Genomic DNA, 27,616 nt, shown 5'->3' on the forward strand with positions numbered 1-27,616 from the left:
CTTGAAGGCAGTTGCTTATATACTATGGTCTGAATGTGGTGCATTTCTGTTTGGGGAATTTTGTGCTTGTTTTCAGCCGTGTGCGATCAGCACATTGGCTGCCAGCTCCTGTGAAGCCTATTGAAGTGATTTTATTTTAATGCATGAAGCTTATAACATTTCCAAAGCAGCCTTGTGGCCAGTGAGGAAGAGTTTGCTGTTTGCTTCTGCTGCTGCTACGGGGAAAACTTGTGAAGTTTGTAAGTGGGAACCAGTCCCTGTAGTAAAAATGCACGTTTAAATGCAGAGGGAGGGAGACAACCCATGGGCTGTGTTAAGGCCCATGGCAGTCAGTGTGTGCGTACAGACCTTGTGTGGTCATTGGTATTCTCATCAGGACGTACTTCTGTTTTTATTTAAAAATTCTTACGTATTTACACCCAGTTCAGCCGAATTGCTGCTGTGACAGAAAGTGCCTTTTTTTTTTTTTTTTTTTTTTTTTTTGGTAGACAACTATTTTACATTTTCCATTTTACTGTCTGGCTTTGTAACTACTTACTGCGTTTCTGTTTCCATTTGTTTACACCTTGCTCCTGCCAAGCTTTTCTTTAATATAAGATTTCAAAGCAATTTTTCCTTTGTATATATAGATTTGCAGCTTCTTGAACACAGTACAGTCAAAATCAGTCAAACCCCTTTTTACTCCCCTGCAATTAGCTTGGTGAAAGAAAAGGGGGGAAAGAACGGCTCCAATGTCTTTATTTATTTATTTATTTATTCTTCTCCGCACTCGGAGGAAAAAACGTTCCTTTTTGTTTTATTAATGATGTGCTTATGAAATGGAGCGTTTGATGGTATGCACTTGGAGCAGGCAGAAGGCGAGCTTCCCCATGTCGCGCTGGCAGCGTGCTTCCTTTCTGATCTGCACCACGCTAGTTTGTTCCAGATGTGGGCTTGCTCCGAACAGAGGCTGCCTGATGCACAATGGCTTCATGGTGGAGAAGGATGGCCTGCGGGGACCCACTTGAAGCTGCCAGCTGTATTCTCTATTCTCACTTGTGGTCTGTTGCATAAGATGGCCCATTTTTTTTCCCCGCTTGCGATTAATCCAAGTAGAATATTCATACTGTCTTTAAAGAAAAAAAAAAAAACCCAACATTTTAATTATTTGTAGCTCAGGCACTTTGAAGTTGATCAGCTTCAAGTGGAAAAATCTGGTCCAAAGGGCTGCCTGCAGGAACGAGCCAAGTTAGGAGGAAAGTTGAATCACCTAAAGGTGATGTAACTGCAGAGAACAAAAATCAGCCATTAGCCCAGCTGCAGCTTGACCTGGCCATTTGTGTTTCTGCTTGCTATGTGAGGGAAGTTTAAAAACGTAGGTCTGGAAGGGACTTCAAGAGATGACATAGTCTCATTTCCTCCTCTGAGACCATCTTTGACAAATGTTGGTCCATGGCATCCATGAAACCCTTCTGTCGAGAGGAACCCACAGCCGCTTTGCATAGTCAGGTCTGCTGCTGCTCCTCTGGACTAAAAAGCAGAGTCCTTGGGGTAGATCTGAACAGGGTTAATGTTTGCTCCCAGGAGATGGGGGAACAAATCTCTAAAGGGAAATTTTGGCTTCTTATTCATTTGACACTCTCAAAGCAAGCATGGGTGCCTCTCTGATTGTCCATCTTGGCTGAATCTCAAGTGAATTCAGTGAAATTTTCTGGATTATCATATACGGGTATTCAGCCCATGTTATCTAGTGAGCCCTTTCCACCTGGATTCTCAAGAGTTGGTCTTTATTATTGTGATCTGCCTTTAGTTAAGGGGTATAGGTTCGTCTCCTTCCTAAGAGTGACCTGGATATTGCCTTGTCCCTGGCTGCAACAGATGCTGGTAGTGCCTCTGTCTCTGTCCTTGCTGAGGATGTCTGGAGTTGGAGATAACCTGGCTGGACTGGCATCAGCACATCTCTGTGCTTTAGGCTTGAAATGTTTTTGCACTGAGAGCTGTGTGTGCACTTGTGAAGACTTATTGTGTCACTTATGAACAAAACTGGGGGGATTATTCTAAGTCATTTATAAATGAAGCTATGAGACCTAATTCTGAGAGGGTGGAAAAGTTCAGCTGTTAATAGGAATATGAAACTGGCAGTGGTCAAGCAGCAACCAGAATTGTGCAGCTCATCAGAGGAGACTGGTCAGCAGTTAAACTCATCCTCCTCTGAGCAGGGATTATGCAGGCTCCGAGGACAGTGACATCAGACCTGCAAACTGCCAAATCTAACTGCACTTGGAGTTTCCCTTGAGTATTGTAAGTCGTGAGCTTCTAGTCTCTTTGTTTATGAAGAAAAGCTTGAAAATATGAGCCTTTAAAAATTTCAAAATTAAAGACATGCATCACTCTGCTTTTTTTAATATATTTTTTCCTTTTTTTATTAACATTTAGGCTTTATGTTGTTGAACCTGGGAATCTCCAGTAACTCAAGAAAACTGGTTTTAAGTAAACGTTAAATGCATTTACAAATCCTTGAAATTGGCACAGAGCTTTACTATTAAGGCTTTCCTACAATGGAGTCGTATAAGATGCACATTCAAAACAGCAGCATTTTGTAGCTGGCTGTGAAGTATCCTGTGCTGCTCTCTGCAAAGGAAATAGCAGCTTCATAGGGAGAAGAAGGGGTTTCTGCTTTCTCCCAGAGGTCTCAAGCAAAGGCTAGCATTCTACTTTTTAATACTTAGCTTTCAAAATCTTGCAGTGATGCAACTCAGAGGTACATGTGTATTGGTGGGGGGCCTTTGCTTTGTAGGACATGGTTAAATGTAAAGCTATGAATGTTTTATGAAGTAGAGGGAAAGACTAGTGAAGGGATCTGATTTCCAGTCAACGCCGAATTGTTTATCCCAGTGAAATGCATGCAGCTGACTGGTGGGGACTCAAGGGACAGCCTTTTCTTGCACAGGAGATGGTGATCATGTTGTTTGAAAATACGTGAAAAGAAATACATGTTTGGGTGTGTGCCAGATGGTTTTCTTGTCTTTATTGTGTCTGCATTCTGCCATCCACATTCAGACGAAGTAATGCTTTACTTTGCAAGTGCTTTTGATTCCAGTGGGAGTTCAAGGGGATAAGATGGTGTTTGCATCAAGAGCAGCAGTCTTGCCATGTGCTGCTATTAAGTGCTTTGCTATGTAAACAAATATTTGAGAGTGGGTCAGTTAAGAATAAATTTTGGAATTTTTTTTATTTTTTGTTTTTTTAATAAGATATAGGATAGTGGGGAGTGCTGAGGAATGCAAACTAGGCACTGCACATCATGGGCCTTTGCATAACTTGCATTCCAGAAAGCTTTTGCAAATCATTAAACACAATTTTATGACCGCATTGTTAAACTTTATTGGAGGGTCTGCTTCCAAACTGGATTCAACAATGGGACACTTGGAGTGGCATCTTGTGGGGAGAATAGATAGTCATCATTACAGCCTGGGTAGGCTGGGGGAGGCACAGAGATTGTGTTTCTCTGTTACACTGTTTTTATTATGGGTGCAAGGTACTTTATAGCAATAAAACCTCTCAGGAGTATTTTCATGCTGTAGCTCGGTTTTGGTTTTTGAGTAGATAAACATAGTTGACTCTTGCCCCTCCATTTAACACGACGTCTCATGTATCACTCTAATTTATCTCAAAGTATTCTCTGTCCTGACATGTCCTGTTATTCAGCAGGAGACAGGGCCTTTATGGATGCACTGAGGATCCTAGCTAAACATGTTGGGATATTGCCCACATGCATGACTTTGAAGTTAACAGATTACTCGCAGGTGTATATGTTTTCAGCCTCAATCTTTTGGGTTATGTCTTAAGACACCTGGTTTATTTTTCCCTGTTTCTCCTACCTGTGGTCTAGGGGCTGTGTAACATTATTATTTTTCACCTTGTTCTTAAGATATCAGTGTAGATACTGACCCCTTTGTTCCTGTATCTGAAAAACTGCATCTTGCATTGCAGTTAAAAGTTTCAGCATAGGGTCCCAGTGATCAGGTAAAAACAAAAGCCTATTTTCTTCACTTAATAAAGGCTCTGATAAATGTAAAATCCGCAGGTTGCTGCCACAACCCTTGGCTTTGCCGATATATTTAGCAGTTCCACTTCTCAGAAACAGGCAGCAATTGTACATGCTCTTCACAGTTTGGCATGAAATTTTAATCATCTTTGCTACTTAGCTGTTTGCGTACTGCGAGAACGTTACTTGTGTGCATAACAGACCTAGTTGGAAATAGCTGACCTGGTACCCGGTGGCTACAACACATGGCCTAAAAATTGCCTCCAAATTGCGCATTTTGCTGTCTTGCAAGCTTGAAAACTTCCTAGGGTTTCTCATAATTCTGTTATCCTGGTTATTCCCTTCTCTGAGAGAGTCCTGGCAATTTTCTTATATATCTTGCTTGCTTGGTTTTCTCTTTTCTTCTTTGCTCTACTGATTACCTGCAACACTTGTGTTTCCTTGTGCCCTGTCCTGCTGGTAGCACTCATGGGAACTAGCTTTCGGTTTGCATTTCGTATTGCTCTGGAGTATGTAAAGCTCTTTTTGGATAAATGCTTCTAATAATTTAAAAAAATCAATAAAGGTGTTGTAAACATGGCTTATTACCTTGCTTAAACTGAAAAGTTATTCTCTGCGGTGGGTAAATCTATTATGTACAGTCTGTACAACAGTTGCCCCATAAGAAATATTTGATTGGCAGCTGGTAATTTGAAGCTGGCATTTTCTTTCTTGTATCTCGAATCCTGCAAACTCCTCTGGAGGAGGAAATGCTGCTGTGTGGTGCCAGTCTGGTCCCTACCGCAATAGCAGCGGCACTATTGGGCGTTCAAGGTCCCCCTTGAACAACGTCTTGCTCCTCTGCAACCCTGCACAGCTCATCCTTGGGGTTTGGCAAAGGGGTTTGAGACTGCAGGTTGCTTCAGAAAGGAACGGAGCATTGAAAGCAGGACCTCTGCGTGGCTCAGAAAAGCTGCAAACAGCTGTGCAAGGAAACCTCTACACACTGACCCTTCTCTGTGCTGCCTTTTCCTTTCTGCCTCCTTCGCTTGGACCACAGCTAACACAGCAAAGCACAGCAAAACCACCCGTACAGGTTGAGCTATACAGATGTGTGGTGATGGGCAGCAAGCTGCTAAATAGCTTCCTCCTGTACCCTCCCAGCCTTCTCTCAGTGTCCAAATCCAAATTCAAGGACTCTCTGCACGTTTTCTCTCAGCGAGAAGGTTGCCGCATATGGAAGATGCACATCCTGAAGGGGACGGATGGGCTGGGAATCCAGATAACGGGAGGCAGAGGGTCGAAGCGGTCGCCTCACAGCATCATCGTCACCCATGTGGAGGAAGGTGGCTCTGCACACAGGTGAGGCAATGGTGGTGGATGTGGGAGTGGGTGCGATGGGACATCCGTGGCTATCGCTGTTAGCCAGACTCATGAGACATACATGGGGCTTTGCCCTCCCATTGTGTGAGGGTGAGAATATGGCATTTTTAGCTTAAAAACTTATTTTTGTAATTGGTCACTGAAACTTCTTCCAGCATGTTTAGTGCAAATTATAGACCGATCAAATACTTACTCAGTGATGGAGCATAAATCAAGAAGCCTCATGGCTTGTGGGGCTTTTTCACCAAGTCCCTTTTTGGAAGATGGGCTTTTCCCATGGGACTGGCAGTGGATGAGCATGGGTTGTGCAACCTCGGCTGCTCACTGCCAGCCCTGACCCTATTCCCTGATGGGGTGGAGACTTCAGGGTTCACTTCTCCCTGACTCTCTCTGATGGGGCACAGAGAAGATTTGAGGGGTCTCAGCCTTGCAAAGACGGTGAAGTGGCTCTTCTTATAACAATAATTTCCTGGGGGCACCTTTTTGAGCCACTTTTTTTGGGCAAAACCCACTGTACTGATTGATGCAAGCTTAGCATCAGCCAGATCACTTTGTCCATGCCTCTGTGTCCCACTGCATGCCACTGTAGCCTGTCCCTGGGGAAGGACTGCCCTGCAGCTCCATGTTCCTGCTTTGTTTTGCAGGGATGGCAGGCTGACAGCAGGCGACGAGCTCCTCATGATCAATGGGCAATCACTGGTTGGGCTATCCCACCAGGATGCTGTGGCTCTCCTTCGCTCGGCTGCTGGCCTGGTGCAGCTGGTGGTTGCTAGCAAGGTACGGTCCTCTCTTTGGTGGTCTCCTGAATGTACAGCCATAAGGGTTTGTGAAGTGCTGCATGGAAAGGGTATATTTTTGATGGGGAATCACATGTACACACTTGCTCCCCTAAATTTAACACACAGCTATGGGAAATGTATCGGTAGCTGCCATAAATCTGTGGCGTATCAGCAGGGTATAGATCAATTTGATGATTTGCTTGTATTGTCACTGTCATTCAGTGTGCAAATGAGTCTGTATTTATTCATGCAGACATTACTTAAGTTTTGGCCAAAGCCATTTTCTTAAAATATATGCTAAATAAAGCAGGCTGTTCTCAGCCTCTCCTGCTTCCTGCCTGCGTCGCCTTCATAGCTCTCAACTCTTGTCCTATGTGTGCGCCCGACATCTCTCAGTGATGATCTCTTGGCTCGAGTTCCTTATTTTGTCCTTGGTAATAGCTTGGAGTGGAGCTCTTGAAGATAAAGGAGTGTGAAATTTCAGGGAAGTGAGAGTGGAACTCATTTATCAGTTGAGCTCTTTGTTCTGCTTTCGTCGCAGGAGAGGTTGAGAGGATATTACACAGTATTTTTCCTTTGTTTAAGAAAATCCTGCCCACCCCTGTTTTCTCCCTTCCCTGGACCACAGCCTGCTGTAGCCTTGCTTGCGTTGGTGTAGGTGTTTGATGGTTGGCCAACCAGCTCCCAAAAGTGCCCAAGGTCTCAAAGAAGGACCTGCCTGCAGGTGTGGACCTTCAGGGCCTTTGGGGTGGTAGCAGGAGCATCTTGGGGCAAAGGGACCGTTCATAAACCTGCATTTCCAGGTGGAGGATGAAGTTTCAGCAAGCCACTGTGTCAGTGCTTTTAATTTTTTCTTGGGTTCATCTTTACATTGCCCCAGCCAACCTGATGCAGGTTTCTGCAGGTTTAATACCTGGATTTTGGCTACCCAGCATGCTTTATGCACATATTTTTGGAGAAGAGGCTCTATCTCACCATATTCAAAGTGAAGAGCCTATAAATTCTCTTAACGTTTCAGTTAGACAGCGACGTTCATTGAAGACCTTCCTAGGCTCACAGCCTGGTATTAACCCCACTGGTGTTTATGCTGGAAACAGCACGCTTTGACCTGAAGTAGGTACATTTTCTATTTCCTTTAGACAGTTGGACTCTCTGCCAAAACGCAAGGCAGTAGACTGCATAAATTTCTCCTTAAAGTTATTTGCTTGTTCATGTCATGATTGCATCAAAATAATTATCGTGAATAAGCGAACAGCATAAAACTTCACATTCCTGATCAGGCTGTGAATCTGTTTGGCCTGTGCTCTGTGCACTTGGGCAGTGTTCCTGTCCCTGGGAGGAGGACTTGGAAAGGCAAGCAGTGGGGAATCCAGCCTCTGCCATGTTTCAGGCAGTCTCAGAAAAGGTGTAAATAGGTGAAGTGTTCCGCAGCAGCTCCCTCTGGGCATTATTTGTTGGTATGGGAAAGCAGCCTTGCAGTTCGGCCTGGCGAGCACTCCTGAACGCAGGATTTGTGCTGAAAGCAATAAAATGAGAGTCTGTCTGGCCGTCAGTCGATGCACGTGTTTGCCTCCTGGAAAAGGTGCCAAAGACTGGAAAGAGATCCTGAAGTATTAGAACTTGAGTTGGTAGAAGATCGGTTGAGTCAATTTTCATTTTGTTCTCCTAAGTAGGGTTGTCTGTCTATTATTCTTATGCATGTAGATAGATAAACATGCAGAGGGAACATCCACAGGAAGGGAGCAGGAGTGCAGAGTGTGATTTGGGATGTAATGAAATGAGTAATGAGGTCTGTAAACTCCGAGTCTGCTCACAGTGACATTTAATAAACCCAGAGTGGGGAGGAGCAGGCTGCTGGAGAAGCATATATTTTAAATTCTCATGTATGAAATCTAAATGTTTTAGGTGTGTATTGGCCTCTATTTACTATATGTGCACTTTGGAACTGGGTGTGCTTTTTATAACTGGACCAATAAAGTTTGAGCACATGTAATGAGGGGAGGATTATGAGGGAGGTCTTCTGGGCAGATGAAATGGAGCAGTTTCACCATGGTTTTGTGGTTTTCTGCACATGATGTAACATATTTTGTTGTCTCTTGGGTAGGAATCTGCTGAAGGGGATTTTCTGAAGTACCCATCTACCAGTTTACCAGACTTGCTTAGCACTTGCTCAGTCCAAGACTCTGTCTCTTGTACTGACAATAAGGAAAACGAAGAGCCAGAGGAAGATGATGTGAAAGGAGTGAATGTGTCTCCTGAAAAACCGGTCGCTGTAAGTGTGGCTTTGGTGTGACGTTTTTACTGTCTCCCTTGATGCCCTTTTGCATCTGTCACGTTCTTCTACAGCCTGACACAAAGCAGGTCCTCGAGACAGGGCAATCCCACCCAGCCCTTCTCTTCACGGGATGTGGGTGACAAGCTGAAACTTGGATGCCATCTACCACAGCATCTGCCATCTCTGCTACTGCGTTGCAGCAAAGCACCAGCACAGGGAGCAGGAGCTCTCGTGTCCTCCAAGCTTTGTGGCAATCATGGTTTTGTTTTTACTCTGCTCCTGGATTGTTTTCCACCACTTCCACTGCTTTTGTTGGATCTAATGCAAAGTCTCTCACAGTGCTTACGTAGTAACACACTCTGCTTTCCCCTCCTTTTGTAACTGAACTTCTTTAACAGTTTATGATCCAAGTCTTCAAGTTTTTATTTGCTCTGTTGAAGCCAACAGACACTTTTAGGGGAGAGAGATGAATTTCTGGCTGCGAACTGCAGCTGAAGTTCTGCTGAATAAATGCTGCCAGTTGATAATCTCACTTGCATTCCCTTCAGGGCTGCATTAAGCAGAGATTAAGTGGATCATTGTTATTTATTTGTAATGTAGCAGCTCTGAAACTTCATTGGTGTTCTGGGCCTCTGTTGTATTGTACAGACAAAGAATAAAACTATGTTTGCTACTCTGAAGAGCTTGCAGGCTGGTTTTCTAGCAAGGGAAAGCAGGTGGATTCACTTGAAGCTGTTAAATTCTTTTTTATTTTCTGTCCTTGTCTTTTTTGTCCCTCTTTTCTGCAGCAATTATAATAAATCTCTCAAACGTTTGGATGGCTCTGATGTGATACTGGTTTGGTGACTTGTTTTGATTTTGTACTCTTATACTTCCCCATTTCTGGGCAAAAATATGGCTTCCCAGGACAAGTCTCACACTATAGTCTAACTGATGCTGGTTCTCAATTCATACCTGCATGTTATCTCTCACTTCCTTTGAGTCTATGCTTATAACAGCCTTCACGCTCACACAATTCTTTACTGTGACAAGTTTGATATTTCTGCACTGTCTTCTCTTCTGTGTGCCAGAGTGCCTTTTGGGGTGAAAGAAGGGAAAAACAAATAAATCGGGGATGCTTTGCATGCTGATGATGGTGTAGTGTTTGTGTGCTAACTTGAGTGGGCATTCTTTTGGCTATCAAAATACTTTAAATTCCTATATATATCATGTTTCAAATTCTGGTAATTTTTCATAAGGCTGTGGCTCAGCAATGCTTAAACATAAAAATCAGTTTGTCAAAATTTAAATTATGTGCGGCTTCAGGATGCAGCTCCTGGCATTTCAGTGACTCTTTCGGCACATGCTAGGAGTTATTTGTTGCATGGTTTGCTCCTGACTTTCCAGAAAGGCTCTGCCTGGTTTTCAGCACTGGCTTTGTTATTGGGTGTTTCTTTTCCAGATTGACATAATGCTAGGGCAAGCTTGAGGTAGCTAAGGTGCTTGCCACCGTGAAGACCCAGCTGCAGGAGCCTCCCCAGAGCACGGACGTGAGTTTGCAGCCTGACCTCATGTCTGTCCCAGTGCCACTGCAGTTGGCAGTGGTGGTAGCCCAGTTCTGAGTCAGTTTGAGTTGCCTGCCTATCTGGCACTCTAACCCCTAACGGCAGTAGCTCTGTGCTTTCATAATGTATCACTAGGGGATGGAGGGGAAATTACAGAAGTCTGGGTGCAATAAACATATTAGAAGAATAGCAGCAAGATTTTTCTTCTTTGTTTCTATTAATTCTTTTTTGTTGGTGGGGATGTAATTCAGAGGGATCTAATTGGTTATTAGTGACTCTCAGAACATCATCTTTTTTCCTTTTTTTTTGGCTTGAGCTGCACATGAAATCCTTTGTCTTCTAAGCCAAAGCACAGGATGCCTTTACATTCCCCTTGTAATTGCTGTCTCAGACTTTGGGGTGCAAACAGGGCTCTCTGCAGCCTATGGTGGGCAGTCTGTACAGTGTAGAACCCTCGACTCTACCCACAGCCTGATGTATCCTTATCACATCACAGCAGCCTGAGCTGATCTGGGCTGAGCAAATCCTGCATGCCACCAGGCAGGACGTAGGAAGGTAAATGTATGGAAAAGATAAAATTCACACATGTCTTCTTTTTCCACCTGACAAGATAGGAAGGATTTTTCATAGCAAAGCTTAGAAGCTGATTTCAAGGTCAGGGTGAACATGGTATATCACCTGATTTTATTTTACACACATGTATATGTAGTCATACAGATTATTTCAAAATTGATTTGGTAATTACTGTTCTTTGCTGTTCCCACTCTCTTGATGATACATCTTTCTTATATATTCCATTATATTTATAGTGTAGATAAGGATGACAATGTGACTGATGATTAAAGCAGGAACTAATACGGGCCATTTTTAATCAGTTAATTGGTTTAGTGTAGGTGGGTGGGTGGTACTCAAGGTCTATACCAGGTAACTGGGACTGTGGTCTCAATTTGAGCATCAGACCTCTTAGATTTGAAACCGATTCTCAACCCAGCTCTGATGAGGAGCTACCTTCCTCACCACCAGTTTCTCACCTCTGTCGAGAGGTTAATTAATTTTCTTGTTTACTGTGTAGGGCTTTGTAGAGACTCAAAGGGATGCTGTCAGGTTCTGGGTGCTTAGGTAACAAGAAGTAACTCAGAGTGATTTATTATTAGCTGAGGTTTCACTGTCCCTTTTCTGACCAGCACAGTGCTTATCTAATTCTATACTAATACTATCTTCTGATAGTACAAAATTTGCAGGAGCTCTTAGGGTTGCTATTAACTTCGCTATGAATATAATGCAGTACTGAGTATTCAGAACCATAATTTGACTTGCTGTTGATGCCTTAGTACCTCATTGCTTAAAGGCTGAACAAGGCAGAAAAAAATAATCACTTGGAATTGAGGTATACGTGCAAATTTTCATCCTTGTAGTTATGTAGAACTCCTCTGGATCAGGCCCTGAGGAACCTAATCTAAGTTGTCTCTGCTTTGAGATAGGGACTCGACCAGGGACCCCAAAGGGTTCCTTCCAACCTGGCTTACGCTGCAATCTCATTTGCAGGGGCTAAAGTTTTCTCTATGAGCAAGTTCTTTAAAACTCTGAAGTTCTATTCCAGTGTTTCCAGGCAGGGAAATATAATCTGAGCTGGGCAGCTTCCCCAGGACACAGAAGAGTTTAGTGACACTTGAAAACTAATTTAAGAGAAATAATCACTTTTAAGTCTTACTTGAAAAGTCCACTTGTTGTTGTTCCCTTAATAAAAGTTTCATAATACAGTGTAATTGGAGCTCTGTTGTTACACAGTGTCCTTATGTAAAGTCCTGTTTAACAGGAAACATCCCTTAAAGTTCTAACTTCAATAAAACTTGTGCTGCCAGGCAGAAAAAGGATTCCATTAATATCATTGAAGTGCATTTCTTTTAGAGCTAGTTTAGCCAAAATGTGTCTTAACTTCAGATATGAAATACCAGGCCACAGAGTCGTGTTATGCTAAATTCTCCTGAGGCACTTAGGGGATTTTAAACCCTTCCTCCCCACACCCCGCAGTCTGTATTTTGCCTTGAGCTGTTGACGTTGGTATTTTAAAATGTCATTATTTATGTCTGAGTGAAATAGGATGATATGATAGTATTTGCCTTTAATTTATTTTTAATTCTAATTCACTTTTCCTAGTATTTCTGTTGCCTGAAATTGAATCTGTCACTTTATTGCTGGCTTGCGGAGCATCCTGGGAAATGAACTCTAAAGAGAAAGCAGGTCTGCCAAGAATTTGCCAAGTGTCTGATGAATTTAGGGCATTTTGGGTCCCCAGACAGAGGCATGTGCCATTCTTAATTGCTTCAAAAGTGTTTTGCCTTTGTTTCTGGTAGTGCTCTGTTGTTCAATATATGATGATCTGAGTATTTTTTAAGTTCAACTTCAGTGACCAGCTTCATATTAGTGGCTTGAAATTGCAAAAAGCTACTAAATACAAGAAGAGGGTGTCTGCGTCAGGAGGTTTAGATCTGTAGCTGCTGGAGGCAGGGAGGGAAGGCTGTGAAATGTTCCTCTGTACTTTACTTAATCTTGTGCTCTCCCCTGGGTATCTGCCACTCCTGACGCTGGAGGCAGCACCCAAGCTAAGTCTGAGCCACACAGAATGGAACTGTACAAGAGAGAAATTTCTTATTTGGGGAAGGAGGTCATACTTATCCCTACCTGTTGGGGGGAAGCTGGGAAGAGAGGCGATTTGCTTCCCCATGCTCCAGCTCACCATGCAGACACAGCCTCTGGCAGCATCCCCTGCTGTATGACCCTCTGCTGTGGAGTGGCAAGCCCCTTTTGCTCATGTTTAATCATGTTGCGTTGACCTGGAGTGTTTGATGTGTACCTTCACATCAAGCTGTGAAGCTGTGGGCTCTGCTGCATGCAGAGACAGCCGTGACCCAGCAAGGTCTTGATTCTAATGCAAGTAGTAGAAACAGGATGTCTCCAGTTAAAGGTTTCTTGCATGAGTGGGATTTCCTTATCCCTGCCAAAACCCACTTGTGTTTTTTTGCAAGACATGTAGCTGAAAATGGATAAATAAACCTGTTCTGTGAATATGAAGAGATGCATTTGTATAACGCCCCTCCCTCTCCATTTTTATTTTTTATCTGAGCTATAGGACTGCTTAGGTATTTTCTGTCATGAACCTTTCTGTCTTACCAAGGGGTCCATGTGTAATTACCTGTAGCCATGCAAGCATAATAAGGAAGAGGATAACAATGCCATAAGTTTAAAAACAGTCTTGGGGTCAAAAGTTCTTCTGGAAGCACTGGGAGAGAATTTCAGAGAAAGCATTAGCATTGAGAAGGAACAGGAAGCATAACTCAACAATTAAATGTGTGCAGAGCACGGGGAGGGGCCCTCATTACTTGGAGGAGTTGAGTGTTCATTCCCATTAGGGCACTACAGTCTTGAAAGAGGTTGGTTGCTCCTCAGACAGCACCAAAAGGCTGGAAAAAAGGCAAGAAAGAGCTTTTGCTGGCAGAAATCTGCCTTGCAATGAAATGCTTTACTTGGTGGTGGTGGGGAGAAGATGAAGAGCCGGTATGAGTTTGGCTGTGGCCAGCCCTGATCCTGGAGGAGGGTTTAATAATTCCTTTTCTCTTCATGGTGAGGGCTAACAGTGTTTGCAGATCTTGCCTGGTGCCACATCGCCCTTGTAAGGGGCAGGCATGGGCAGGGTCCACCGGTACCTTAGCACGGCTTGGAGCTGCTGCTCATCTGTAAATGCTGTATTTGTCTGGCAGTCACTGTCCGTTTCTGAGATAAATTCTTGTCCAGCATATCTGTGAGTCTGTGCCCATGCAGTGCTCTTCACTCATGCTGTAGCTGAGCAGACATACTGGGTCCTACAGTGACTCCAAGGATAAGCTTTTAGTGCGCAAGTAGTTAGGAATTTGGGGAAGAGAAAATGACAAAATATTTGGGGACCAAATCTTGTTTGCCCAGTGTGGCTGTTCTTCTTGTCTTGTTTCCAGAAGCCATATCACATGAAAATAAATAGTTGCAGTTTGTCTTATTGCCAGGGGTTTGTTCAGTGATGGACTGATGGTGGTGGAGCAGTGATGGCAAGAGCTTGGGGAAGGTGTGGGCACACATCACATGAGTTCGGGGAGGAAGAAGAGTGGTGAAAGGCCCCCAGGGAGGCAGTGTCATCGAATTACTGGTTTTCACACATTCTAAAATTGACCTGTCAAGGAGACATTAATGTGAATGCGTTCTTCAGGTCAGGAGGGAGTAATACAACAGCAGTCGCATCTTTCCGTGCGCCTGGCTCCCAGCCCTTCTGGGCCACTTGCTACTGCCGCTGTGTTAAAGGCAGACTGTTTCATCCAGAGGCCAGTAGTCTAAAGGGCTCCCTGTAGATGAGATGCAGCCTGCAAACTGTGAAGTATCTCCTGTTGCTTGGGCTGGTGGAAGATAACCTTTTTGAGATGACCGTAAGTATCAGTGTAGACAATGTCCAGAGTTACAATTTTTGTTCTTCCTATGTGATATGTTTGAAAGTCGAATCAGCAGGGTAATAAAACCACATTTATCTACAGTACAGGTTCTGCATGGTCTTTGTTTTTGTGAATGAGGGCTTTTCCCATAAAGCAACAGATACAGTACAGACTGTCTCTCCTTTGGCTGTTTGGATAGCTGCCCAGTTTTGAAGGAGATGAACAAGCTAAAAATAACCCCCTCATGGCACTGGAACAAGAGAGATGCTGTCACAGCCATGCGGTTCACATAAGGATGATTAACAGAAGGATGATAAAGGCTGTAGGATTTGAGAGTTAGCGTGAATGTCATTATCGTCACATCTGCAGTGTGTTTATCTGCATATTCTTGAGCATGTATACAGTCCAGTCTTGGTTGGGCTTCGTTAAAAGTCATTTGAGATGTACTGTTCTTGAATAAATGCGGATTGTATAATATATGAAGCTTCAGATCCTTGATTCAGGTATGAAAAACACTTAATGCTTACATATTGCATATTCTCGTGTACTTAGGATGATATAAAATGTGTTTTCAGAGCTGAAATCCAAAGCTCTCCACCAGCTGCATCATGAGGATGCTTTCTGCAGCTGTGGATTGACATGGGTATTAGGAAGGTCTTGCTTTGTTCTCAGGAGAGGTTTTTATTTTGAGGACTGTTTATTGCGTGGTTTGTCCCTGACCATGAGTGAAAAGATTGTCATTTAAAAAAAAAAAAGAAAAAAAGCAGAAGCAATCTATTGGCTGTCTTGCTTGGCATGATACATAAGCTCTGGATTTGTGCTAAGCCATGAATTCAGTGTTTATTAAAGAAAATAACGGAGGAGCTGGACAGCTTTCACACAACTTGAGTTCCATGTTTGTCTCCTCTGTTTACCAGGACCCATTTTCTGGTACCTGTCTGCAGCACATGGAGACATCTCGTGGGCACTGACTAAACTGCATGCAAACGTGTTGATACTTGGGGGGAAAAAAGGATAAACCACAAAAAAATAAAACAGCAGTGATCTGCTTGTGCACCATTTCAGAAATGTATGCATTTGATTTCCTTTAGCTAATCTGTTTCTAATGAAAACTCTTCTTCTCCAATATAGTACGATTATCTGGTCCAAAAAGATTGATAACTGTTTAGCTGGGAACATCTTGCTGTTCCAAGGCGTGTGTTGTCTGTGGTATCTGTTTCTTGGAGAGCTTAGCTGCATTAGCCATTTCCTGCATTTCTTCCTATTTAAAAGGATATTTTTAAAGTTTTGTCTCTTTGAAATATTATTATAAATTTTAGCGACTATTTGGAAACCTGAAAAGGAAGTGTTCTTTCCTTAACTGCAGCCCTGACCATAAATATAACATTGCACCAGTGAGTCTTAGGAGCCAGCCCAGCTGGGATCCTGCTACATCAAGAACCTGCCAGCATCCTCTGGGCCATGGTCAGCACACTGGGGCTCCTCGTATCAAACACATTGGAGAAGGTTTTGGAGTGTCTGATAAAAAATAAATAGACCATTCTATTTATTTTGTATATATAAGTATATATACAAAATGAGAGCATTTTGGAGGATGAGAGAAACTCAGCTCTGCCATAGTGCTTTTCCAGTCTGTTTGCCAAGGGTGCATGGGTAGCTATTGCTGCTAGCTTTGTGCTGGTGAGTGCTAGGTTATGTTTCATGTGCAGGTTTGTGTGTGACTGCTCTATAAACTTGGTAAAAAGCAATAAACATAACCACTGGGGTTTTGTACCTTCTGGAGCTGACAGTAATGCTCTTTCCAGCAACTACTGCATTACAGTGAAGGCTTAGGGTGGCTTTTGAATGCAGGCATTTGGTAGAGTGACAGACCATACATTCTTAGAGACCACTTTAAAGGCTTTTGTTTTGTTTATTTGGCATTTCCACATATTCAAAAAATAGGGCAGCTCCAGTTCTTGACTGTTTATCAGATTTCCTGATCTCTTGCTGCACATGAACTGGGAGTTTTCCAACACTTTCTTTATAATTAGGTAATGGAGGCCTCAGGTTCCCATCCCATTTGCCTGGCCAGGAGGAAGCACGGTCTGCACCCTGTGGTACCAACATGGGTAATTCCCAGGCGAGCTGCTGGGGAAGGTGGCTGGTGCTTTGTTTCAACTGTGGTGCTAAATAAGCCCAAATCTGAGCCGTCCTCAAGCCTTGCTGGTGGAGCCTGCCCTGGCCAACGTGCAGAGCTGCTGCACCAGGTTTTTTCTAAGATGCCAGTTAAGGCACTGAGTTAGTGCTGTCCATGGAGATAATATTCCTCATCTTCTCCCCCATTTGGATCTCTGTGTTTGTACCATGACAGAGGGGAGCAGCAATGCAATGGCCTTTGGAAAAGGGGTGTCCTGTACCTTGCACCAAAACCAATTAAATCTGGGTTTAATTTGGACTTGTCGTTAGCCCCACGACAAGTGGGTTCTCTTGGCACTGGGAGGTGCTGTGTTTCAGAAGGGTGCCCCTAGGTGGTGTAGCCACTGATGCTGTGCAGCCTGGCTTGTCTGACTCTTTCCAGCATTTAGGCATCTTTGTGCATGCCCTAAAACAGAGCAGTAAGCCACAGAAGACTCCGTGCTGGCCAAGATTATAAAATCCATGGGCTCTGTATCATTTGCAGTGTTAATTCTCGTAAATTGTAGTGCTGTAGTTTGTAATTTATTTGAGAGATGGATTCAATCAAATTCAAAAAGAACTAATTAAAAGAGAAGGTATTTTACTTTCTGTGCAAGGTAAAAGGGCCTGTGTCCAGATGCATTTAAGGCTTAAAGCACGCTGTGCTCCATCGAGCAATTGCACAAATAGCTGTAACTAGAAATTTAGTAGACCTAGAATAACTAGAATTATAGTAGACCTTGGAAGAAAATCTTCAAAACTTTTGGAAAGGTTAAAGCCTTTAAGGCATCAGCTAGTCTCAAGGCACAAGGAGGAAAGACTTTGTGCAGGGACCAGGTGAAGCCAGGTTTGCATCAGGCATTTTGCACCTTTCTCTGAGGGGTCTGGTACTGGCTACTCTTGGGCATTCATTGGGTTCATCCCACTGGTTGCCCTAGAGACAGTGGCGTTGGGCGTGTTCCATGATTAAATATGTTTGGGGTTGTGCTGCTTCAGGAACAACTGTCCTGGATGTGCTGGGACCAAAGAAGATGAGGAATTATCCCACTGAGCTTGTGGAGGGTTGCTTTGTGTAGGGATGTGGCTGTTCCACTTTCACACTGCTGTTTTAAAGAAGGACAATGGACTTGCTGGTGGACTTGCTTTGCCAGTGCAGGAAGGGCTGAATTTGGCATGTGACAGACAGCTCAGTCTGATTCTCACTGTTTAACTCCCTATCAGGTTAAACTTGTCTGTATGCTGCTAGTGCTCCTCTGCCAAGAAAGCCGGAAGGTTGCACCATGGGGAGTCAAATGGGCTTGCTGATGGCAAAGGCAGCAGCTTAGAAGCTCCGCAACAGCAGCAGTGAAGCAGTTTGCTTATTAAATTGTATCATCCCCTGCGTGCTGCCTTGATTTTATAGATGGGTGACGATTGCCAAGCTGTTTGCGGTTAAACAATGCAGACTCTCGTAATCCTGCTCCTCATCTTGCCTAATTAGGGGCCTGGTCACGCTGGAGCTTTGCCCAAGCAAGGACTCCAAGGGCAATAGTTCATTCTGGTGCGGTGCCAGGACTGCGTGTTCATGATAGTGCTGTTTCCTTTGAAATCAATTGAGATGTCACCATCACTTGATCCTGGAGCTACTTAATGAACTGGCAAAATGGGCTCTATTTTTAGATCTCCCTCCAAACTACTGTGTGTGTTAAAGCTCCCCTTGTCCTTAACGCCAGGGTGGCGTTGGACAGGATTTATTGGCTTAGTTTAATAAGAGGTGTACAGAACTGAAATAATAAGCTCCATTTCCTTGAAAGTGAGGAAAATTAAAATGGCATGGTTAAATCTGGGCAGCCGCCTCGAGACAGTAAAGCGATACATTCACGTGTGGCCAGAAGGGTAAGGTGGAGCTGGGTTTTTCTTCGTGTCTAAGTTATGAGAGAGCCAAAGATTACAGATGCATGACTTTTGGGAGTTTTTGCAAGCTTTATGGATTTCTAAGTGTTTTCTGAACACGATAAAACTTTTGGTGGCTTATTAGACAAGCTCAACAACTTAAAGAAAATCTACTTCATTGCAAATACTAGTGTCTTCCCCTACGTGTTTATAATTGGTGTCAGAAAAGTATTTTTGCTAAAATAAGAAACACAGACATAGGTGATTTAGATGTTTTTACTTCTTATTGTAGTCTGAAGTCAAGTCGTATAAAATGTAATTTCAGGAAGCTACGAAGAACGCCTTGAGGCTTTCTTTGGCATTGGTGTTTGCGCACACATATACCCTTCTGCAGATCACACATGGGGTTTGGGAGTTTGCTGTCTGTAGGCTCACAGCCTCCATGATTGCACAGAGGTGAGGGAGAGGAAGAGAGTGCACAGCTTTAATGCAGGTGGCGATTGTCTCCTGGTTTTCTTCTCACCCCAATAGATGGAAATGTATGTAATTGCAGGATGCATCTGTACTTTGCTTCTATTGCACATTCAAAATAAATAAAAACAATAAAAGCTCCAAACCCTGTATAGTAGAAACACAAGATTTACCAAATGGGTCACTCCTGAGCCCAGGCTCTCGGCGCTAATTGTCTGTGGCAGTGCTGATTTCAGCTTCTCTCTGTACACTGCTGCAAACTATTTCACTTTACCCCCCTATGCTCTGAGCTGGAGGAAGCAGTTCAGCTTTGGACTGGCGATTATGTGGTTTCGTCAGGTGTAACTGCCCATGTCCATATGTGCCACAGAAACGAAACAGTTCTACAGGTCTGGACCTGACCTGGCTTGTGCCTTGCTCCAGAAAAGGTTAGGTTGAACCCATCCCTGTCTGTTAGGGGATAGATAAACAGCATGCTGACAAAACTGGCTTCTTTGGTGAGGCATGCCTCTTGTTTTTCTTCAACCTGATGCTTCACATATTTCTCCACCACAGAGTTAACACTGCCTTGAATACTGATTTTTTTGCACGCGTTTAAAACCACCAGCTGTGTGATTTTTGTGTGTTTGCGCAAATGATGTCTACCTTTCTACAAGGGAGGCATTTTCATTGTACACTCTCGATACTCTCATTAAAGAGTATTTTCACTTGTATGGTAAATTACAACATAACTTTGTGTGATCCATGAAGTCTGGGCTTACTTCCAAACACTTCTGCTGTCTTCTAGGTATCCCTATGTCATAGAGAGAATTTGTGATGCTTTGACTGTGGGCTAATCCCTAATGGTTTGGGTCTCTTGGGTTTTTGGATCTGATTTCTTGAATTTTTCTGGAATCTCGTGCCTCATTAGGATGGGCAAATCATAAACACGTGTTTTTTCAGACTGGTGTGGTTATTTTCTTCTTCAGATGAATCTGATTGCACCGAGCTGTGAGCTGCAAAGCATTTGATACTAGAATTGGGCTCTGAAGTAGTTGCTGCAATGCCTTGAAAAATCAACAAGAACTAGCTAGGATGTGCAAAGTATGTGTAAATTACATGTAGCTATTCATGTTAAAGGGGAAGGAATAAAAAGCAAGTTTCTATTCCAGCCTTCTGTTATCTCCAGTTTTATGTTTTCCTGAAGTTTTTACCCTTTGAACTGAAATTACAAAATCTAGACTCTGTGCGAAAGATAAACTTATGTCTTCCTTGGTTTGGGGATAAGAGAAACCAGTAGATAGGAGATAGGTTCTGGGGAAGATTCTGCTATTTTTAAGCTTGAATAGTGGAAGTAGTAAGAATGTTCAGTCATTTGGGTGGGATATCTTATAAACCGATTTCCAGCAGTTTCTATAGTGCATTAAAAGTACAGTACAACCAGTAAGTCATATTGGAAATTTTGTGGTCCTTGCCATGAGCTGTCTGAATAATCATTCAGAGAATGCGTGGTGGGTGATGGGGTGAAAATGTAGAAGAATGAGTGTGTACAAGGGGAGCGTGTTGAGGATTGCTGTGGAGGGACACATCGAGGACAGGGATGCTGCTATAGCTCAGTAAAGGAAGCAGTGCGTGGAGAAGGAGGTCACCAGGCTCTGCCACAGGGCATGGCTTGAGGAGAGTCTCTGTGGGCTTTGTACACAGGCAGCTCTGCTCATCCCTGGCCATGTGGCCGTGCTGCTGCTGCTCATTATCACCTTGTATTGTCGCCTCTGGCTAGGCAAACAAGGAGGTAAACAGGCTGTCTCAGTGTATTTAGTCAGGGTGGCAGGGGTTGCTATTCCATGTGCAAATTTAAGTTGAGCATTTCTAATGCTTCTCATGTAAGTGCTTAGCTATATAATTTTCATAACTTTCTGTTAAATTAGCTTTTCATCCATCATGTATCGGCATTCAGCCCCAAACACTATCAATAAAATAACTTCTGTTTAAAATGGTTTTCTCGATATGATGTCTTTGTAAGCTTGCTGAGCTGAACAAACTGCAATAAAAGCAGCATTAAAATTTTGTTAAAGTCCGTGTGGAAGCACGTGAATGAGGTGCCGTTGGTGCTGGAGGCATTAGTGTGGTACCCTGCAGAGGATCCCTGTCCATAGTGAGCTGTACCTGTACCCATTGGTAAAATTTACAATAACATCCAAAGACATTGTGGAAAATTACTTGCAAAAATGTGTGCTGGCTTAATATAATGACATGTTTTGGAAAAAAAAGATAATGTGCAGTGGAATTTTCTGTCCCTTTGTAAAAATGAGACGAATTCCATCAACCTCTCAGGTTTACAACTAAATAATTATAAGTTTTTAAACTTTTTTTTTTTTTTTTTTTTTAGGTGATGGAAACTGAGAAGTCTCAAGATCCAGCTTGTGCAGAAGCGTCCAAAGGAAACAACCCGAGTCCAAATCTAGGAAGTGGCATACTGAAATACAGAAGTCGATCCCAAGGTAAAGCTGGGTTGATAAAAGATAGCAATTGCAGAATTTTTGTGTTGTGTATTTATTTTAACTGTCTTAAAGTGAGATAGGATTTCTTTCCTTTGGAGATCATATTAGCTTAATTTGGAAGGGAAGTCCCAGCCTTCCCAGCCAGGGAATTTTGAATGGACAGAAGGATGAAGCTTTTTTCTTTTTTTCTTCTTTTCTCTGTGTCTTCTTCCCTATATATTTCAGTGTGTTCTGATACTGAGGTGAGGAATATATTTCAGCACATCATCATCAAAATACTAAATATGGCAAATACTCCCCAGATTTTCTATTACTTTGCCCCCAGGTCTTAAGAGTAACCTGTGTGCAGTGTTGTATCATGTTCTCATCCCTATTTCTTTCTGAGGCTCCATCCCTGCTGTCTCAGCTTAATTTAGATTTACTCTGATATTTTTAGCATCCTCCAGGGAGCTCCTCTGCCTGTAGCCCCTGCGGCTGTGTGTTGGAGGCTCACTGGAGATCCAGCCCTGGTTCCTGTGAGTGCTGATGGCCCTGAGCTGTGGGTGAGCTTGGGCTGCAGTGTGGGAAGGGAAGCTGCATTCAGAGAAGGGCAGAAAACACAGATATGTAACTGTTCTTCTAGAAGAAGAGAGGGAGACGTGACAGGAAAGGATTAGTGGTAGGTGCCAGGAGGGTTTGCGAGTGAAAGAAGTGCCAGGAAGCTGGGTCCTGCCAAGATAGCTGTCCTGGCTGTGTGCTTCAGCAGCAGTGCCCTCTGTGCCCAGGGAAGAAGAACTTTAAAACCACAGGTAATTTCACACCCCAGAGCAGGGAGGGGGTTTAAACTGCACTCTTGGAGCGGGTACAAATTCTGCCTATGGATGCGACAGCAGAATTGCTTTAATGCTGAGTGAAAACAAGTGAGTGCCCAGCTCTGTGCTCCTTCACTCCCTGGCACTGGTAGCAATGCTTGCACAGCCCCCAGGCAAGGAGGAGGTGGCAGGAAATGGGTTTGGGGCTCTCCCGGGCAAATCTGCAGTGGGTCCACCTCAGCCCATGGCTTGTGAGCCCTATCCGCAGAGTAAGGGAGGATGAAGGGAAAGCATATCTGCTCCTTTCTGTGGCAGCACAAACTTAAAGTTGGTTTAAGGTAATCTTAACACCACATAATGAAATCCAGCTTGTGTGAATTTAGCCTGTCTGTGTCTTGGGTTTTCATCTGTAAGATATGGGTTAATGTCCCTTCCCTGTGTGGTAGGAAAATGGCAAGGGTAAATGTTCAGGAACTGCTGTGACTGGGGGTCCTGTGGGGACCTCAGAGAAAATGAGAATTGGAGGAGCCCTGGTGTGAGGAGGAGGGTACTCTGCAGCTAATTACAGGATGTCCTTTAAGACAAATAATTCTGTTTCTTACGTGAACTCTGCACTCTCCTCCTCTTTAAGATGACTAGGATCATCGCCAGAAGGAAAGAAAATAGCATTTCATTGGCACATTTTTCCTTTTTCCATTCCAGAAAAATTTCCCTTGAAGTGACATGACACCTCCAGAAATGAATACTGCTACAGTGTCAGGTCTTTTAATTTTAAATAAATGAAGCTGAGAGCTTAGTGCACTGGCAAGTGCCATTGGGTGAGAACAGCTGAATTTCTTTCCTGTCCCTGAGCTACCGGCTCAATTATCTTCTGCTTTTTCTTACTGCCACAAGCAGCGGTGCTGAGGAGTTCAGCATTGCTGAAAGACTGTAGAAAACCTATGACAGCAGGAGGAGATTTTTAGCTGGGGATGATCAAAACTATTACTGCATGCTGGCAAGAGGATAAAGCAGCTCTGAGATGTTTGCGGGATGTGTTTCTGTGGTTTTCCCAAGGTGCTGGATCCCGTTTGGAGTCCGTGGGAGAAGATGATGAGCTGATGGTGGAAAATGGAGAATCGACTTATGAAATAGCAGTGAAATATTCCCGAGGTGGAAGAAAGCACTCTCTGCCCCAGCAGCTGGAGTCGGCAGGAGCCAGGCAGGTGGGTGCAAAGGCAGGGCTGGGTCTGAGCATCTCGCTGTGCTCCGTCCTCCAAGATCTGTCTAGAGCTCATAGACGTGAGAGTAGTGAAATAAGGCCATGTAGATACATCACAGCGACAGAAAGCAGGCCTGTGCTCCAAAATTGGTTGTGTTGGCCACCTATGGAGAACTTCTTTACTCTGAGGATAGTGAAGGGGGCACTTCGTGCTGTGGATAGAAGGTCCCAAGACTTCTACGAGAAGGGCCTGTGAGAAAGATGGGGAGAGACGTTTTAGCAGGGCCTGTTGCGACAGGATGAGGGGTGATGATTTTAACCTAAAGAGAGGAGATCCAGGCTAGATGTGAGACAAAAATTCTTTACAATGAGGGTAGTAAAATACTGGCCCGGGTTGCCCAGAGAGGTGGTGGATGTGCCATCCCTGGTGACATTCAAGGCCAGGCTGGATGTGGTTCTGGGCAACCTGATCTAGATGAAGATGTTCCTGCTCATTGCAGGGGGGTTGGACTAGATGAACTTTGAAGGTCCCTTCCAACCCAAATTACTCTATGATTCTGTGCATTGTGGTTCTTAGAGATGTGAGGACTTAAACCAAAAAATCCTGCTTCTCTTTATTTTAATGATTTGATGATGAAGGCTTTTTTCTTTTTTCCTTTATTTTTTTTTTCTTCTTGTAAAGCAGATAAGGACTTCAGTATATCATGAGGCTACTCTTAATCTTTTTAATTTAAATTGTGACTGGTACATTACAAAATGATCCTACTGTGCAAAATGCGGGAAAATTACTGTGTCAAGGTTCACTTTGACTGTAATGAGATAGGATTTCATCCGTCGAACATTTTTCTGACTATATCTGTAAGATCCCCCCCTCACTTCTCTCCCTGACACATGCAATTTTCCCGGTATTATATCCTAGTGCCTGTGCCAAGCAATGAGAGTGACTTCCGCTGTTTGCTATGTTTGTTAGGACTACCATATCGTAAAGAAATCCACACGTTCCTTCAGTGCCGCCCAGGTGGAATCTCCATGGAGACTGACCCAGCCGTCCATCATTTCCAACATCGTTCTGATGAAGGGGCAAGGCAAGGTGAGGATTTCTGCATGTGGCTGGTTTCTCACATGTAGCAAGAGCTGGTGTTTTAAGAGATGTCTCCCATTGCCCAGGACTTCCAGCAGTTCTCAAGGTGGCCCATAATAATAATAATGATAATGATAAACAAATCCCATTTTCAAATGTGAATGCCAAAGTTACACCTGCAAAATGCAGGGGAAGTGATGTTTGTGTCATGCGCTTGACGCGGAGTGGCATTCATTCTGATTTGGGGCTCCTGGTGATTACTGTGATACCAAATATTAATACTGGTTCTCTAAATATGTATGTTTATGCAAAGTTGGTGCAGCTACAGAAGAGTACCTCTTTGCGTGCATATTTACGGACAAGCATATGTTATCTATGTGGAATCTGGATACAGTAAAAAAACATCACTGGAAATTAAGTGTTAAACCCAAAGATAGTTTCCTGGTTGGTTGATTGCTTGTCTGAGAGCACTGAATTCTCTGGGTCAAACAGTCCTCTTTTCTCCCCCCAGTAATATGTTTGCACATTTGCTAGATACCAGCTGGCTGAATGCTAACAGAAAATAGACAAGCATTAACCTAGGTGTATATTGTTTTCCCTAATCTAATCCACAGTAGTATTAGGGCTGTCATTTAAATATGCATGTCTTTTTCTGAAATAACCCTTTGTATTCATCAGATGGATATGTTTTGGACTAAAAAGACTTGTTTTGACTTTTAAGCTCAAATGCAAAACAAATTCCTTGTTGTGCTTTAAGTTTAGCAAAAAGTTAGAAATAGTGACTTTTCTGGGTAGATTGATGCTTGATGTTTGCTATCTCTCTCCTTGTTTTGGGAGCTTCAGGTCTTTAATGACATTTCCAAGTGAATATTTTCTCATTTTCCATGTACACACTTTTTTTTTATCCTATTTTTCTCATAAGAATTGGATTATTCCTCCCTGTGGTATAAGGCCCCTTCTCCTGTCTTTCTGCAGTTAGCTCCAAGGTATTAAAAAGCAGTTGGGACCATGCAGACTCTAGTGATCATCAACCACCTCAAACAGCTGCTCTTTCGGGTGCCTTCCACCCACCATTTGAGTGATCACCTCTGTTAGGGGTTCCACTGTGTACAATTTGTGCAGTAGCATTTGCTTTATGATCTTTATGCAGTCTCTGGACTTGAAAAGTATTTCCACAGAGACACCATGTTGCTAGCCAAGTGTTTGCCTTTGTGTTTCATCTGTAGGTAGATCTTCAAGGGGTGGTTTTGTGCTATGGAGTGGCAGCACTTCTCCGGGAAGGTGGGCTAACATGGGAGCTGCTGTGCTTTGCAGCTGTATTTCTCCCACCATACCCCACAGAGTTAGGGGATAATTGCTGTATCTGTGCAGAGGAGTGCCAGGAGCCTCCTGTTTTCTGTAGGTTGCTTTGCAGTTGATAATTGCACAGTGAACAGTTATTTTGTGTTGCGCAGGGGAGCCAAGATGCTTCCTTTCTAGAAATAAGTAATGTTTTATCAGATTACTAGAAGCTCATAACGGTGGTAGTCTACTTTATATTCACAGAGTAAAACAAAAGAGCTGGTTGTTGTATTGGGTTGTAAACACAGTGACTGCCCTGGCAGCATCCCTCAGCTGGAGAGCAGTGCCTGAGGCGCTAATAATAACAGTGGCTTCAGATCATTGAAGCACAGCAGTTTTCCACTTCCACTTCCCTTGTCCACCTGGTTGGTGACTTTTCTCTTTATTCTGTAAAATACATGTACAGCAGTGACAACAGGAGAAATATGGGGGGGTGAGAGGTGGATCGAGGAAGTAATTTGGCTGGGAAATAACTCAGCAGAAGGGGGAGAGGTTCATTCTGCTGTGCTCATCCGTTCCCTGATCAGCTTCACAAGGCGGTCCCGCAGCCAGCCGGGGCAATGCAGGGGCGAGAGCTAACAGATGGAGCCCTGGGGAATGTATTGATCTAGATTTATTTAAATACAACATGGAACATGTACATTTTTAATTATTCTGGAGACATGAGTGTGGCAGCCCCCCATGGCAGCCCCCTTCCAGCTGCATTCCTGACATTACAGCACTGACCTTATGTCATGTTCTTAAGCTTCTTTTTTTTTTTTTCCTTTCCTGAGGAAATGTAGGATCTGTGACAGCAAAAAAAACTACAGTTAATCCTGGATATAGATCTCAGGGGTGGAAATCTACTGTCTGTCAATTTAGAAGCAATGTGTTACGGTTTTTAAAATGCGAGTAGGATAACATAAAGCCATTGGCCCAGTGGATTTTTTTTTTAAGTAATCTCGAAATGGCATTTTTACTATTTCAGCTTAAGGTGCCTGCTGATACTTTTTGGGCTGATAAGTGTGTTGGTATTAGAGTGAAAGCAAATGAGGAAATGCAAGCAGAGAGTAAGATGGCAGTGCAATTCATCAGAAGCTTTTAGGTTTTCATCTTTCCTTTGACTTATATGTTACCAGCAGTCTTTCCCACACAGGTATTAACAAAGTAAGGTGCCATCTGTGTCTTCTCCCTTTTTTATAGGGTCTTGGATTCAGCATTGTGGGAGGACAGGATTCTGCTCGTGGACGCATGGGGATTTTTGTGAAGACTATATTCCCGAATGGAGCAGCGGCTGCTGATGGGAGACTTAAAGAAGGTACAGTAGAGAGAATCGAATTACATGTAAAGGACCACAGTGGGATATTATTTCAGTCCAGCAGTAGAATTCAAGTACAGCTTTATTTAAGTACCTGGCTATCAACAAGAGGCTGTGGAGGATATGACACACCCTGTTTGTCCATCCTGAGAAGGTCATTCATAGCAGTTAACCTGATTATATTGCATATTGAGAAGGGCAAACTACAGCATGATGGTTTGGTTTGTTTTTTTTTTTTTTCTCCTTCCTCTTCAGTGAACTTTATTTGCCCAAGACATAAACCGCAGTTCTTCAGTTGGAGAGGGTTATTGATAGCCATGAAATGCATCTGTCCAACCAACATCTGGCTTAAAGAGGCTGGTCCAAGAAGGGGTTATACAGAAGGACATGCTGGGGAGAGGCTATTTTGGGCCATTGTGCTCTCTAAGCGTCTTGGTATGATTTTGACATAAATCAAGAAGTAAGAGTCATAACCAGAAAAATA

At 43.4% G+C, this 27,616-nt stretch overlaps 1 protein-coding gene across 2 annotated transcripts in view; it reads left to right on the forward strand.

Moving 5' to 3' along the window:
* The window catches only part of PDZD2 (PDZ domain containing 2), a 141,385-nt gene that overhangs the window by 78,797 nt on the left and 34,972 nt on the right, over positions 1 to 27,616 (forward strand). The window contains exons 3-9 of one of the 2 annotated variants that reach the window (XM_030470174.1): positions 5,226 to 5,368; positions 6,034 to 6,166; positions 8,273 to 8,440; positions 21,310 to 21,421; positions 23,269 to 23,417; positions 24,384 to 24,503; positions 27,018 to 27,132. In XM_030470174.1, coding sequence (XP_030326034.1) covers positions 5,226 to 5,368; positions 6,034 to 6,166; positions 8,273 to 8,440; positions 21,310 to 21,421; positions 23,269 to 23,417; positions 24,384 to 24,503; positions 27,018 to 27,132 — 940 coding nt within the window. The remainder of the gene's footprint in view (positions 1 to 5,225; positions 5,369 to 6,033; positions 6,167 to 8,272; positions 8,441 to 21,309; positions 21,422 to 23,268; positions 23,418 to 24,383; positions 24,504 to 27,017; positions 27,133 to 27,616) is intronic. The other variant, XM_030470175.1, reaches the window with a different exon arrangement.

The sequence above is a fragment of the Strigops habroptila genome, chromosome Z, assembly GCF_004027225.2.
Source record: "Strigops habroptila isolate Jane chromosome Z, bStrHab1.2.pri, whole genome shotgun sequence".
Lineage (NCBI taxonomy): Eukaryota > Metazoa > Chordata > Aves > Psittaciformes > Psittacidae > Strigops > Strigops habroptila.